Source organism: Tupaia chinensis, unplaced genomic scaffold (assembly GCF_000334495.1).
Source record: "Tupaia chinensis unplaced genomic scaffold, TupChi_1.0 Scaffold000099_1, whole genome shotgun sequence".
Taxonomy (NCBI): domain Eukaryota; kingdom Metazoa; phylum Chordata; class Mammalia; order Scandentia; family Tupaiidae; genus Tupaia; species Tupaia belangeri.
Window position 1 is genome coordinate 7,462,969 of NW_006159563.1, and position 14,138 is coordinate 7,477,106.

The 14,138-nt window shown below is 41.2% G+C and overlaps 1 protein-coding gene across 1 annotated transcript in view; it reads right to left on the minus strand.

The window, feature by feature from the left end:
- PDE8B (phosphodiesterase 8B) overlaps positions 1 to 1,930 on the minus strand; it is a 114,152-nt gene extending 112,222 nt beyond the window's left edge. The window contains exon 1 of the mRNA XM_014585912.2: positions 1,859 to 1,930. Coding sequence (XP_014441398.1) covers positions 1,859 to 1,930 — 72 coding nt within the window. The remainder of the gene's footprint in view (positions 1 to 1,858) is intronic.
- Between the last annotated feature and the right edge of the window lie 12,208 nt (positions 1,931 to 14,138).

Below are 14,138 nucleotides of genomic sequence, written 5' to 3' on the forward strand. Positions count from 1 at the left end.
CCAAAACATAGTTTTAACTGTACTGTACATTTATGGTATGTTAAATATTTATGTGTCCATGCCAATGTACACACATATTTACACATAAGCAGGATCACCAATTTGCCATCAGATGAGCAGGCTCCCTGGGAAAGTTAAGAGTACTATTTTGCAGCATTTCCTTACTTTCATGGTGTGAATTCTTTCACCATGTCTGCTCTCAAGCTAGCAGCATGCAACCCTGACTGTGCAGTTGAGAAAATATCTTTTCATTCAAAGAGTATCTGTACACTTCATCAAGTATTAGAGCTTTTCTTCTCCAGCCAGTTTGATCTGCAAATGTCTATCACCCACTTCATTCTGATAGTTTAGCTGGATATAGAATTATGGTTGCCGTCTTCCCTCAGACCTTGAAGTTGAGAGAGAGGAGATAATACTTCTGATTTGGGAGTGGGGAGACCAAAGAAGGCTTCATAAAGGCAGGTAGGTCATGAAGAATAGAAAGCTAAAAAGACTGGGTTGGGAGAGGAGAATCTAGGCATACAGAACAGCCTAAGCAAAGGCACATAGGCAGAACAGCAAAGGTACATATGGGGGAGAACAAGCATCCAGGGAGGAAGTATTATAGAGTATATGAAAAGGAAAATTGAGTGGGTTGGGGTCAGAACCTTAGAGGATACTGGGGAAGGAGCTCTCTCTTTATTCTGTAAGCACTGGTCATGTGGCAGGTTTTGAACAGAGGATTAACATGATCAGATCCATGACTTGAGAAAATCAAACATTTGGTTTGCCCATTTCCTGAGTAAACAAGAACAGAGATTTAGCAAAAACAGAACAAAGGAAAACACTGCTATGAGTAGGAACTACAGTAGTGAAATCAAGTGGGAAAATATATTGCAATCATCAGGGAAAAAATTGTAAGAAAAAAAGCACAGCTTAGCTTCACTTCAAAAGAGAAGGAACTCTAAAATGCAACCCAGCTGGTGTGGGCTGGGCAGATGAAAGAGACAAAATTGTAAGAAATCAAGGTGGTTCACATTGGTTAATTCAACTGTCACCTGACCACATTTTCTTGAGGTAATTGCCACAGCTCTTGGTAGTTCCAGCTTTAGGAATTTTGTTAAGGAACTTTCATCGAGTGTTAGAGCTTTTCTCAAACAAGAGGAAGCTGACAATTCAGGAAGGAAAGTAGTTGACCTGGAAAGCCCTTCCCCACTTCATGGGCTCAGAGGCTTACTCATCCTTCAAAAGCCCGCTCCAGTGCCCTCTTGGACCTCTGGAGATGGTCCAAGTTCAACTTCACCCAGGGCAAAACCAGTGATTCTCCTCAATATTCCTTCTGTATTCATAGCACTTATTTTCTTAGTCATTTAATGTCTTGCTTCTTGGCAACACTGTGAGTTTCTTGAGGACACAGACTGTCTTTTTCAAAATTTTCTCCCCAGCATCTAGAAGGTACTCAGTAATTGCTTTGTGGAATTGAATTATGCTGCCTAAGATCACACAGATTTTAAGTATCAGAGTCATTCTTTCTAATTCCCAGTGCACTGCTCTTCCATTACACTCCAAAATTTGGAGCATTCATTCTGATTGAACTATTCATCTTTTTGTTATAGCTTTCTGATTCTGCAAAATAGATGATCCAGTACATGGCAACCCCCACTTATTACCTTGTAGTCTGTTAATAGGACTGCCATCAGTACTAAGAAAGAAAAGAGTGTACATGTATGTGAGTGTATACATGAGTGCATGCATATATGTGTGTGTGTGTTGGGGGAGGTGCCCATAACTTTAACCTTTCAAAACAAGCTCAGAGTCATAATCTTCTCTTCTTCAATGACTTCTCCCTTAGAGTCCTTCCTCTCACTATCTACAGTACCAAGGGTTCATACACAGATAGCTTAGGAAAGCTCGACTTCACTTCAGAAGACGGGTCCTCGGTAAAGATCATTTTTCACTCACTAAAGGGACCAGCTATAGGCACAGGAATAATCTTTTTAAATGCCCTTCATCAGCTCTGCCTGTTAGTCCATTGGCTCAGATTTCAAAATAGTATTTAATTATCTCAAGTGTTCCATGTCCATCCTGCATTCTCAGGCCAAACTTTGTTCTTCACTCATGGGAGTTCTGGATAAACAAAGATTGTATTTGACTTTTGCCTTTTTAATGGTCATTTTCAGTCCACCCCTGGCCTCCAGGCAGAAAGGCACTGCCACCTGTAAATGACCCCACTGTGAGCCTAGGTGGCCCCACTCCCAACTGGAAACCCTGTCTCACCACTCTCTTCAATTCTCCTGTCAAATGTACTTAGACTCTCAGGATTCTCTCTTCTTCTTTCTGGTCTTTCCCAGCCATGGGCCATGTTGGTTGACTCCCCTAACCAGTTTGTAGCGCTCACCTGCTCTAACCTGGCTGCTCTCCAGCACCTCCAGGCAACTCTAACACCTAAGACCTTTCAGTACTCAAGAAGTTATTGGGCAGTCCATGACCTTCCCCTCACCTTCCTGCTTCCAATCCTCTGGTCTAGAAATTCTCAACCTGGGCTTCATGTTAGAATTAATAGGGGAACGTTAAAAATACATCAATGACTGGGCCCTACTCCACACTAAGAGAATAGGAATAGCTAAGGATGAGACCCAGACAACAGCATTTTAAAATCTGCTCAGGGACATCCAGGGTTGGAACCACTAGTCTCTTTCTGAGTTGTCTGTTGTCAACTTCAGTTTCTTCCTCTTCAATAGTCCTTCTTTAAAGCTTCTATTATCTGTTCATTTACCCAAAAAATATCAGTGGAGCACTTACCCTGTGGAAGTCACCAAAATACACCCAAGACTCAGCTGTCATACCTGAATCCCACAGAATTTTTTTAGACATCACCCCACAAAACATAAGATTACTACTTAGACAAGAGAAAGATACAATCACATTTGGTGAATTACCCCTTAAAACTATACCTAAATTATACTCAAAATTATTCAAAAACTATTTTTACAGTCTATTTTTTGTTATACATAAGTGGAAGATTACTCATAGTCACGAGATACTCACAGTGGGTGACATATCTAACTACTTTGTATTTTACGTCCTGCTGTTTAGAATATTACACTAATTTGGCAGCATGATGTTTTATTACATAAGTATAAACATTCAAATATCTACTCATCAAAATGTACAACCATAAAAGAAAAGATTAATCACTTTGACTTTAAAATTACACCTTTGATTCACCAAAAACAAAAACAAAAGCAAAGAACACTAAAACGAAAAAGAAAAAAGATAGGTTTTAGCCTAAGAGGCAATATCTAAAATATTGAAAATATTAGTAACCAGAAAATATCACAAATTTTTTAAAAATATCAATAAAAAGACAACCAAAATAAAATTGGGCAAAAGATTTGAAAAAAAGGAATTCACAGGAGAGGAAATATAAGTATGAAGATGCTTAACCTCCTAGTAATTAGAAAAATACTGATAAAACCTTTGTTACAATTCACACTCAACCATTTTATCAACAGAATGGTAGAATAAGAATTCGAATACTCTCTACTTACAAGTCATTGGTGGGTATGCAAACTGGTTCAGCTACTTTGAAAAACGATTTAGGGATTTCTAGTAAAGAAGTGTCCATCTTATAATCCAGTCTTCTATGTGTTTCTCTAGCATATGGAAGGAGGCATTTGCAAGAATATTTGGAGCAATATGGTTTATAATAAAAAATATTGGGGAACAGCCTAACTAACAATTCCTTAACATTTGTAGCCAGAAAAAAAAAATAAACTTGATAAATACATGGAGGAGTACTCATACAATAAAATATTATACAGCAATAAAAATGAATCAACTACAGCTACTAATTCGAAATAGATGAATCTCACCACAACTAGATTAAACAACCACAAAAGAAATGCAAGTTTTAGAAAAATGCACACCTTATAATATCACTTAGATAAAGTTTTAAAATGCTTCAAACAATATGGGATACAGTTTAGGAATATATTGTAAAAGAACAAAGAAATGCTGAGAAATTCCCAGTTGAGACACACAGTTCTTCTGGTGATAAGAGGGTGTATTCAGGGAGAGAAAACCTAGGGTTTCAACTATATTGTTAATAATCTATATTTTTAAAGCAGTGAGGAATGAGTACACGGATTTTTTAAAATTATTGTTTCTCTCTTACTATTAGCTTGAATATGGCAAGATAAATACACTAAATTTTTTTGAGAAAGTCTGTTTCTATTTTTAAATTAAGTGAGCAATAACCTCTATATAAACATTCTACATATGGTATTTTTTCAGGAAAGTCTGTATTTGTTAATATAAGATGCTGCATTTAAAATTCCTTAGAATACAAATAAGAGGAAAATTATCCATTGATAATAATATATATGATAATACCTTTAAGTGGACTAATATACAGTGTATTCGTGCTGGGAAAAATCATTTAACAAGCCGTAATGATATACAGTAATTGAATGTGTTAAAAATTTTTTAATAATAAATAGATAAGAGTTTATCTGAAAGTTGGTAAAGTAAAATCCTAGAAAACTGGGCTGGGACTCTGGGGACCTTACTCAAGATGAGTAACAGGTCTGTGCTTCAATCAGACAAGAGGAGGCTGACCAATCCCCACACACATCATCTTGTATAACAGTCACAGCAATCCCACAAGCCCACAAGGGTACTGTGGGCCTATTTTTACAAAGAAGTTAAAGTTACAGAAAGGTTAACCAACTTGTCTAAGAGGAAAGAGTTAAGAGGATAGAGAGAGAGCCCTGCCTTACAGGGAGAGCCACACTATTATGTCAATTTATATCTCTACTTGTCCTCAAAATATCCTAGGATGGTGTACAAAAAGACTTTAAGTAATAGTTAAAATGATTTGAAAATAATATGGAAAGATCTAATTGAGAAATGATAAGCATGGGAAGATGAAGAAGTAGGGAGGTCAGTACCTGTAAGAGTCAATACATGTGGGAACAGCAGTTGGCATAATGGCTTTGTCGCTGGACTCCCATATGGTCGACTGCGGCTCGAGCTCTGGACCCAGTGGCTTAAACTTACACCAGGCACGTGTGAGTGCATGCCCAGGATCCCAAGAGGAGAATGAAGGAGAAGGGATTGCAGTGTGGCCATCCTCCGGGGGGATGATTTCTCACTTTCTGTCTCTCTGTCTCTCTCTGTCTTTCTGGTGAGCACATGTGCCCTACAGCAAAAAACCTCTCCAAAAAAAAAAAAAAAAGTCAGTACATGTAAGAGTTACTACAAAGTGGATGCTCTTGCAGAAGTGAAATTCTGGCCCAGGAGGTTGAGCTTCAAAGGGGAAGGTCCAACCTTGACCACCCCATGCACTGGACACTAGATGAGCTTTCTAGCACTGTCTTACATTGCTCCCCTCCCTTTCTCTCTCCTGCACTCCCACTGTGCACTACAGGAAACAAGGCTGTTCTTTCTTAAATACGAAAAGTCTTCAAAAGGTTCATGGAAAACATGCACTACAGAAAAACCATGCATGGTTTTCAAAACTTTCTGCACCAAAATAAACTCATACTCATCCATTTCTCCACCAACTATTCACGGTCCTCTCATATTAGACTCAAGGAGCCTCATTAGGCTGGTGGAAGTCAAGCTGCGATGTCCCACCTTGTTTGGGAAGCACTGAAGTGAAAAAAGATAAAAAAAAAAAAAAAAGCCATCCTCTTATCAGCCCTGACAAGTAAAAATAATGAAAATAATAAATAAACACAAAGTCATGCAGATGCTATCAGATCCAAACACAGAAAACTTGGCCAACACAATCTAGTGGAGAAACCACCTCCCTCGCTTTCCCTCTGCCCTCACCAAATATCAGATGAAAGAGAGAACTCATTTATACAATATAGTCAAGTTATCTACAGCCATAGGAAAAGAACTCAGCCCGATATTGATGATGCATAAATACAAGAAAAAATACACAACCCTTGAAATGACAACTGTGCAAAGGAGGCCAGCATAAGGGGTCTTAGAGAGAACTAAGATCAGAGGAGAAACACACACATATGGACAGGCACACACATCCACACACATGGACACACACACACACACACACACACACACACACACACTGATGTTATGATGAAGTCCAACACTTCCATCACACATACAGGCAAGAACCAAGGCATCAAGCTTTCATCAAAGTTCTAATCCCTAGGCTGAGTGGGTTTAAACATTACTTCACTCTCAGATTCCATGATCGAACCCAGAGTCTGACTGGGAGAACAGAGGAACGGAAAGGTGACAGCCTTCAACCAACTCCCTTCCTTTTATTAGGCTACTACTGATAGAACACACGGCCAGATGATCCTCAGCACGTGAAATGACATTGTGTAACAAAACTAGCAAAGAAGCATCCACCTCCTATTATTCAAGAGGCAATTATCTAGACTGTGGAAAAACCCAAGCACTCATGTCTAATCCTCTTCCATCCTGCGATATGCCTTCTGACGCCTTCTCCTCTCCGGAACATTAAATGAAGATGGGAGAAAGTGGGGAGGGACGATATTCAAATCAGTCAATTTTGCTACATGGTCAGCAGTTCTGGTAAATAGATTTGATGGGCAAGGAAACAGAAACCATCTGCTAAAAATGAGTTTTAGAGATTTCCTGTGGATTTCAATTATGCTTGCTGCCTCTGTCCTCAGTTTTATCATTGATAACCTAGACTTGCCTTAACAGAACAAGAGTAAATGTCTTTCCTGCTTGGCTCTAGAAGAATCTCCCACTAGAACCAGTGACTGGGAAGCAATTTGTAAATTTAGCCACATCTGGTACCCCACCAAGAATTCAACCACACACTTCCTGATTCTCATATGTTAGCACCATTCACGCTGGGATTAACCATGACCTTCAGTCACCAAGGCCAGAGATTACACAGGCCTCTGGGGAAATGAATCCTCGCCATGCACTTGTTTCCACTTAAAAACTAATCTCATTAAGATAAATCTCAGTCAAAAATAAGTAACCCACGAAAAGTTAGCTGGCAAAATGCAAATGCTCACTTTTTTTTTTTTTGAAGACATTTTCACTATAGGGCATGTGCGCTCGCCAGACAGACAGAGAGAGACATAGAGACAGAAAGCGATAAATCACCCCCCAGGGTGGATGGCCACGCCGCAATCCCTTCTCCTCCATTCTCCTCTCGGGATCTTGGGCACGCACGCACACGTGCCCGGCGTGAGTTTTAAGCCACCAGGTCCAGGACACGAACTGCGGTCGACTACGTGGGAGTCCAGCGACATAGCCATTATGCTAACTGCTGGTTCCCCAAATGCTCACTTTTTTGTAAAAATAATTTACTTAGCAAAAACAACCATTATTTCCAAGCAGTTCTTGATAAAAAGCGCTGTTCATGGCCTAAAGATGTAAAGCCTAAGTGAAATGCTATACAAGAAAAGCTCAACATTTTTTTAAAGGTTTCTGCCAGAGAGACAGAGAGGGAAAGTGAGAAATTACATCCCAGGGGTATGGCCATGCTGCAATCCCTTCTCCTCCATTCTCTGTCTAGGACTTTGGGTGCTCACACACACATATCTGGTTATGACTTTTAAGCTGCCAAGTCCAGGGCTTGACCTGCAGTTGGCCATGTGAGAGTTCAACACCTTAGCCACTACACCACTTGTCCCCAAAGCTCAACCTTTTTAAAAGCTTAACAAATATGACAGATGTCCCAAGGCCAGCAAGGCTTCTCCTGAAAGATTTCTCAGGCTCTCAGACCCATGGCCCCACTCCTCCAGCTAACACACTGGGGCCAAATCCCAATAGCACCTGATTCTCTTGCCCACCATGGTTTACATCAAAAGCCGAGGAGCCAGCCCACAATCTTCTTCCTTTTAAGTTTTTATTAAGATTTATGCAGAAGGGCAGGGGATTAGCATGAGGATAGAATCAGCCTGTTTACAGGCAGGAGACAGATTAGGAAGGGCTCCCACAGCAATAGCCCATTCCTCCTTCCAGAAGCCTAGATGGCTAGAAAGGGGTCTATGCAAGTATCCACAAGTGGAGAGAAAAACAGAAAATTTCCCAAGCACAGCAAAGGGTTAAGTAAGTTCCCACAAACCACTTCACATTTGGGGAACCAGTAGTTAGCGTAATGGCTATGTCGCTGGACTCCCACGTAGTCAACCGTGGTTCGTGTCCCGGACCCAGTGGCTTAAAACTCACGCCGGGCGCGTGTGCATGCGTGCCCATGATCCCGAGAGGAGAATGGAGGAGAAGGGATTGCGGCGTGACCATCCCCCCTGGGGGGTGATTTCTCGCTTTCTGTCTCTATGTCTCTCTCTGTCTGTCTGGCGAGCGCACGCGCCCTACAGTGAAAATCTCTCAAAAGAAAAAAAAAAAAACCACTTCACATTTAACCAAAGCACGTTTCTTTTAGTGAATGGTTCGAAGTCACTGCCTCTCCTGTTCAGATTCCCTGATGTCATCTGCTCCCCTGAGCTGGAGAAAAATAGTGCAAAGGGTTCACTTGCATTCTTGCTCTGAAGCTCTGCTCACTTGCTTCTGGCCCAGCTTCTCACCCTTTTGTATTCAAGCTGTTCAAATGCCTCCATCAGAGAACCCAGGCTCTGCACCCAGCATGGGGATCTCTGATCATACTCCAGCATCAGGGATGATGGCTTCACGACTCTTCAATCAGGCACCAGGAACAACGCTGGCCTATTCCAGCACATGGGTGGAAGACTTGATCTAAGCAGTCAGCTTCAAAGCTGTTCACTCACAACTCTCACGTTCCCAATCTCTCCACAATAGTGTAAGCAACAGCGGAGATTCATGGGGGCCCGGGAGGAAAGTCCTCCTCTCAGATCCATTCTCCTGGAATCTTGTTAAAAGTCATTACTGTGTAGGTTAGTAGGTGAAGTGGTGGTCAAGGCCACTACCACATGGCCAACCTCTGTTCAAGTTCCAGAGTTGGTAACTTGCTTTCTCACTTTCTCTCTCTCTCTTTCTCTCTCTCTCTCTCGTGCATCCTATAAGCAAAGTGAAAAATAATACTAATAAAAATAAATAAAATTAAATAATTCTTTAAGAAAAAATAATTACTGTGTGCAGTGGGCTGTGGGCCCCTAGGTAAAGGAGCTTATACTTTATATCATAGTTTTTAATGTTTAGGAAATATATACAGTTGATCTTTAACAACATAGAGACTAGCGGTGTTAACTTTCTTGTGGTCAAAAATACATATGTAACTTTTGGCTCCTGATAAGCTTAATTAGACTACTACAAGCCTAGTGTTGACTAGAAGCCTTACTGATTACATAAATAATCGATTAACTCATATTTTGTATGTTATATGTATTATATACTGTATTCTTACAATAAAGTAAGCTAGAGAAAAGAAAGTGTTATTAAGAGAATCATAAGGAAGAGAAATACATTTAAAGTATTTACTGAAAAAAAAACATGTATAAGTGGGCCTCCCATGCAATTCAAACCCATGTTGTTCAAGGATCAACTATATTGTCTTAGCATGGGCTGCTATATTTAAAAAACAAAACAAAACAAAACAAAACAAAACATAGACTGGGAAGTCTGAACAACAAACATTTAATTCTCATGGTTGTCGAGGCTGGGAAGTTCAAGACCAAGGCACTGGCAGATTCAGTTCCTGAACCTGGTGAGGGCTCTCTTTCTGGCTTTTAAGCAGCCAAACCAGGGGTCCCACACCTTCTTGCTGTGTGTGCAAATAGTCTTTGCTCAGTATGTGCCCAAAGCGGGGGAAAGGGGAGAATCAGTCTTCCTCTTCTCCTAAGGGCACTAACTCCATCATGGGGTCCCACCCTCATGACCTAATCTAATCCTACCTCCAAAGGCTCCACCTCCAAATATCACACCCTGGAGAGGAAACAATCAATTTCATGGGTGGTAAGAGAGAAGCCACAGCTGCCTACAGCATGCTATGGTAACAGGAAAGATGTACATAGGTCTGAGGTTTCAGTAACAGTTCTAGGAAATCCCACTGGAGATCAATGTTGAAGGATGAGGGAGAATGAGCCAAGCGAAGGTCAATGGAAGGAGTATTTCAGGCAGATGGAGGAGCACAAGGAATGGCAAGAGCAGAGTTCATGTGAACAACCATGGCAACATGGAAACGAGGATGTGGCTGGAGAGGAGGGGAAAAACCAGGTCATAGAAGGTTGCCATGGTGAGAAACTTGGGCTTTACTAAGTGAAAAAAGGTGGAGCACGGTTGGATCAATAGTTATTTGGATCATTCTGGTTGCGGTGTGAACAGACGAAAGGTGGTCAAGCCTGGAGGACCAGGAAACACTTGCAATGATCTATCCCAGCGGTTCTGAAAATGCGGTCCCTGATTCAACAGCATCAGCATCACCTGGAACTTGGCAGAAGTATAAACTCTCAGGCCAAACTCCAGATCTCCTGAATCAGAGCTTCTGGGAGTGGGCCTAGCAATGTGTGCACTGACTGGCCCTCCAGTGGCTGCGACACTCACTAAAGTTTGAGAACCGTTGGAATAGACAAGAGAGGATGAGTGCTTGCATTGGGAGGAGTGGTAGCAGGGATAGAAAGAAGGGAATGAATTAGAGACAGATATACATCATAAATCAACCAAGACATGTGTGGACAAGGGAGGAGAAAGGGAAGTTCAAGTGATTCTGGTTTGGGTGACTAGGTGAGGTGATAAGAAGACAGGAGGTGATGTCAGTGTATGGGGTGACTAGTTAAGTTTGGACATGCTGAGTGTGAGCTGCCTCTCAGCCATCCAAGAGGCACTATGCAGCCATCTGTTATGAATGTGAAGTTCAGGAAGAGTCACACCAACACACAGAAGAGGTGATTAGAACCCTGTCAACACTCAGAAAGAAACAGCTAAGAAGGTAGAAACTAAAGACAGAACAGAGTATGTGGCAGAGAAGCCTACCTAAGAGCTGGAAGAAGGAAAAAGAGGAGAAACCAGCCAATTCTCTGAGAACCTCTGTTACTCCCCCAGGGTGTAGCTAGTTTGTCTTTGTTGACTACATTAGAACATCTATTACATAGCTTACCACAATCAATAAGAGTGAATGCATAATTATCTCAAGAGAAGTTGAGATGGCATTTTAATAAAACTCAACAGTCATTTTTAAAATCTTGTTTTGATAGCCTTCCCAACATCCATTCCCTCTTTTCTCTTCCCCAAGGTCCCCGACTTCAGTTTGGAGATCTACATGGTTCTTACAAATATGACTAAGCATTTAATTGTTCTTGCTACAGCAACTGGTTGGAGTAATCATGTGACTTGGGCTGACCTAACCAAAGTATATCTCAGGATTTTCCTAGCCTAGCAATCCTAAGAAAAAAGCTATTCTCTCTCTCAATATTCTCATTGCATGCCAAAAATAAATAAGTATCCAGGTTGTTGTTCATAACATCTTGACACCATGTGAAAATGAAAGCAACACAATAAAAAGCAGAGTAGAGGGGCCAGCAGTTAGCGTAATGGCTATGTCTCTGGACTCCCATGTAGTCAACCACAGTTCGCGTCCTGGACCCGGTGGTTTAAAACTCATGCCGGGTGCATGTGCGCACGTGCCCAAGATCCCAAGAATGGGATCTCTGTCTGTCTGGCGAGTGCACACGCCCTATAGCAAAAACCTCTTCAAAAAAAAAAAGTGGAGTAGAAAAATGAAAGGAAACCACCTCTTTTGTAAACATTGAATGGCCAGATCAACCCCTGCCTAAATCCATAGTGGTATCTAACTTTGGACTTTTCAGTTATGTGAGTCAATAAATGGCTTGTTTGTTTGTTTTTAATGGCAAGGTGTCATGAGCATTTCTGTGCTTAAAATAGGAAGAATACCAAAGGAAGCAAGTAACTTCTTTGTGTTGGTTTAGAAAGAAATCTGATAATATGTATCCTTTTGGTGCAGAACAAGCCACACAAGCTATAGCTATTCTGGTGTGTGTGGCTTCTCAACAGGAGGGCTATGCCATGATGTCACCTGAGCCAAGGAAAAATAGCATTCCAACTGACGGATAATAGAACCCCTTTTCTCAGTTATTTTAGGTCAAGAACACATATGGAATTCCAGGAAAAGTAAGGGTCCAAACAGAAGCTAATGCATCCCAAGGTCTCACATGCCAACCAGTAGTCCTTCTGCCAAAGTTTATCCAGTCATAGTGGTTAGAAGATTCCTCAAGAAGAGCTCATGGGAGACAGAACAGCCCTTCTTCAAGAGACAGACAGCTCCATGGCTCCTGCGATCTAGCCATTTTGGGAGAAAGGAAGATGTCCCACTGATAACATCTATTACATAGCTTACCACAATCAATAAGAGTGAATGCATAATTATCTCAAGAGAAGTTGAGATGGCATTTTAATAAAACTCAACAGTCATTTTTAAAATCTTGTTTTGATAGCCTTCCCAACATCCATTCCCTCTTTTCTCTTCCCCAAGGTCCCCGACTTCAGTTTGGAGATCTACATGGTTCTTACAAATATGACTAAGCATTTAATTGTTCTTGCTACAGCAACTGGTTGGAGTAATCATGTGACTTGGGCTGACCTAACCAAAGTATATCTCAGGATTTTCCTAGCCTAGCAATCCTAAGAAAAAAGCTATTCTCTCTCTCAATATTCTCATTGCATGCCAAAAATAAATAAGTATCCAGGTTGTTGTTCATAACATCTTGACACCATGTGAAAATGAAAGCAACACAATAAAAAGCAGAGTAGAGGGGCCAGCAGTTAGCGTAATGGCTATGTCTCTGGACTCCCATGTAGTCAACCACAGTTCGCGTCCTGGACCCGGTGGTTTAAAACTCATGCCGGGTGCATGTGCGCACGTGCCCAAGATCCCAAGAATGGGATCTCTGTCTGTCTGGCGAGTGCACACGCCCTATAGCAAAACCTCTTCAAAAAAAAAAAAGTGGAGTAGAAAAATGAAAGGAAACCACCTCTTTTGTAAACATTGAATGGCCAGATCAACCCCTGCCTAAATCCATAGTGGTATCTAACTTTGGACTTTTCAGTTATGTGAGTCAATAAATGGCTTGTTTGTTTGTTTTTAATGGCAAGGTGTCATGAGCATTTCTGTGCTTAAAATAGGAAGAATACCAAAGGAAGCAAGTAACTTCTTTGTGTTGGTTTAGAAAGAAATCTGATAATATGTATCCTTTTGGTGCAGAACAAGCCACACAAGCTATAGCTATTCTGGTGTGTGTGGCTTCTCAACAGGAGGGCTATGCCATGATGTCACCTGAGCCAAGGAAAAATAGCATTCCAACTGACGGATAATAGAACCCCTTTTCTCAGTTATTTTAGGTCAAGAACACATATGGAATTCCAGGAAAAGTAAGGGTCCAAACAGAAGCTAATGCATCCCAAGGTCTCACATGCCAACCAGTAGTCCTTCTGCCAAAGTTTATCCAGTCATAGTGGTTAGAAGATTCCTCAAGAAGAGCTCATGGGAGACAGAACAGCCCTTCTTCAAGAGACAGACAGCTCCATGGCTCCTGCGATCTAGCCATTTTGGGAGAAAGGAAGATGTCCCACTGATAACTGGGCCTCCAGCATACAAAACTTGTGTGGAGAGGCAGAAGGGAACAGAACAGCCCTTCTTCAAGAGACAGACAGCTCCATGGCTCCTGTGATCTAGCCATTTTGGGAGAAAGGAAGATGTCCCACTGATCACTGGGCCTCCAGCATACAAAATTTGCGTGATTGAACTTCCAAGTTTGGGAAGAAACCGACCATCCACCAGATGACTAGAAATCGCTGCAGGACCACAAGAAATATGGGGAAGCAGGAAAATACCTTTACCACAAGGGAAAAGGATAGATCCTCTTCATCCACACACAGTTCAATGGAAATCATGGAAATGTCTGATAAAGAATTCAGAACATTCATAATGGCAAAGCTAACAGAGAAGGAAGAGAAGGGAGACAAGAACTGCTGAAGAGGAAGGAGAAAGGAGTTGAAGAGTTCCAGGAGGTGAGGAAATTCATGCAAGATCTAAAAGAGGAATTTCACACTTTACAAAAGAATCAGATGGAACTGTTAGAGATGAAGGCTATAATACAAGAAGTCAAAATCTCCCTTGAAAGTATTAAAAGCAGACTACATCATACAGAAAATAGAATCTCATACATAGAAGAGAAAATTGCTAGCCTAGAAAAATCCACCAC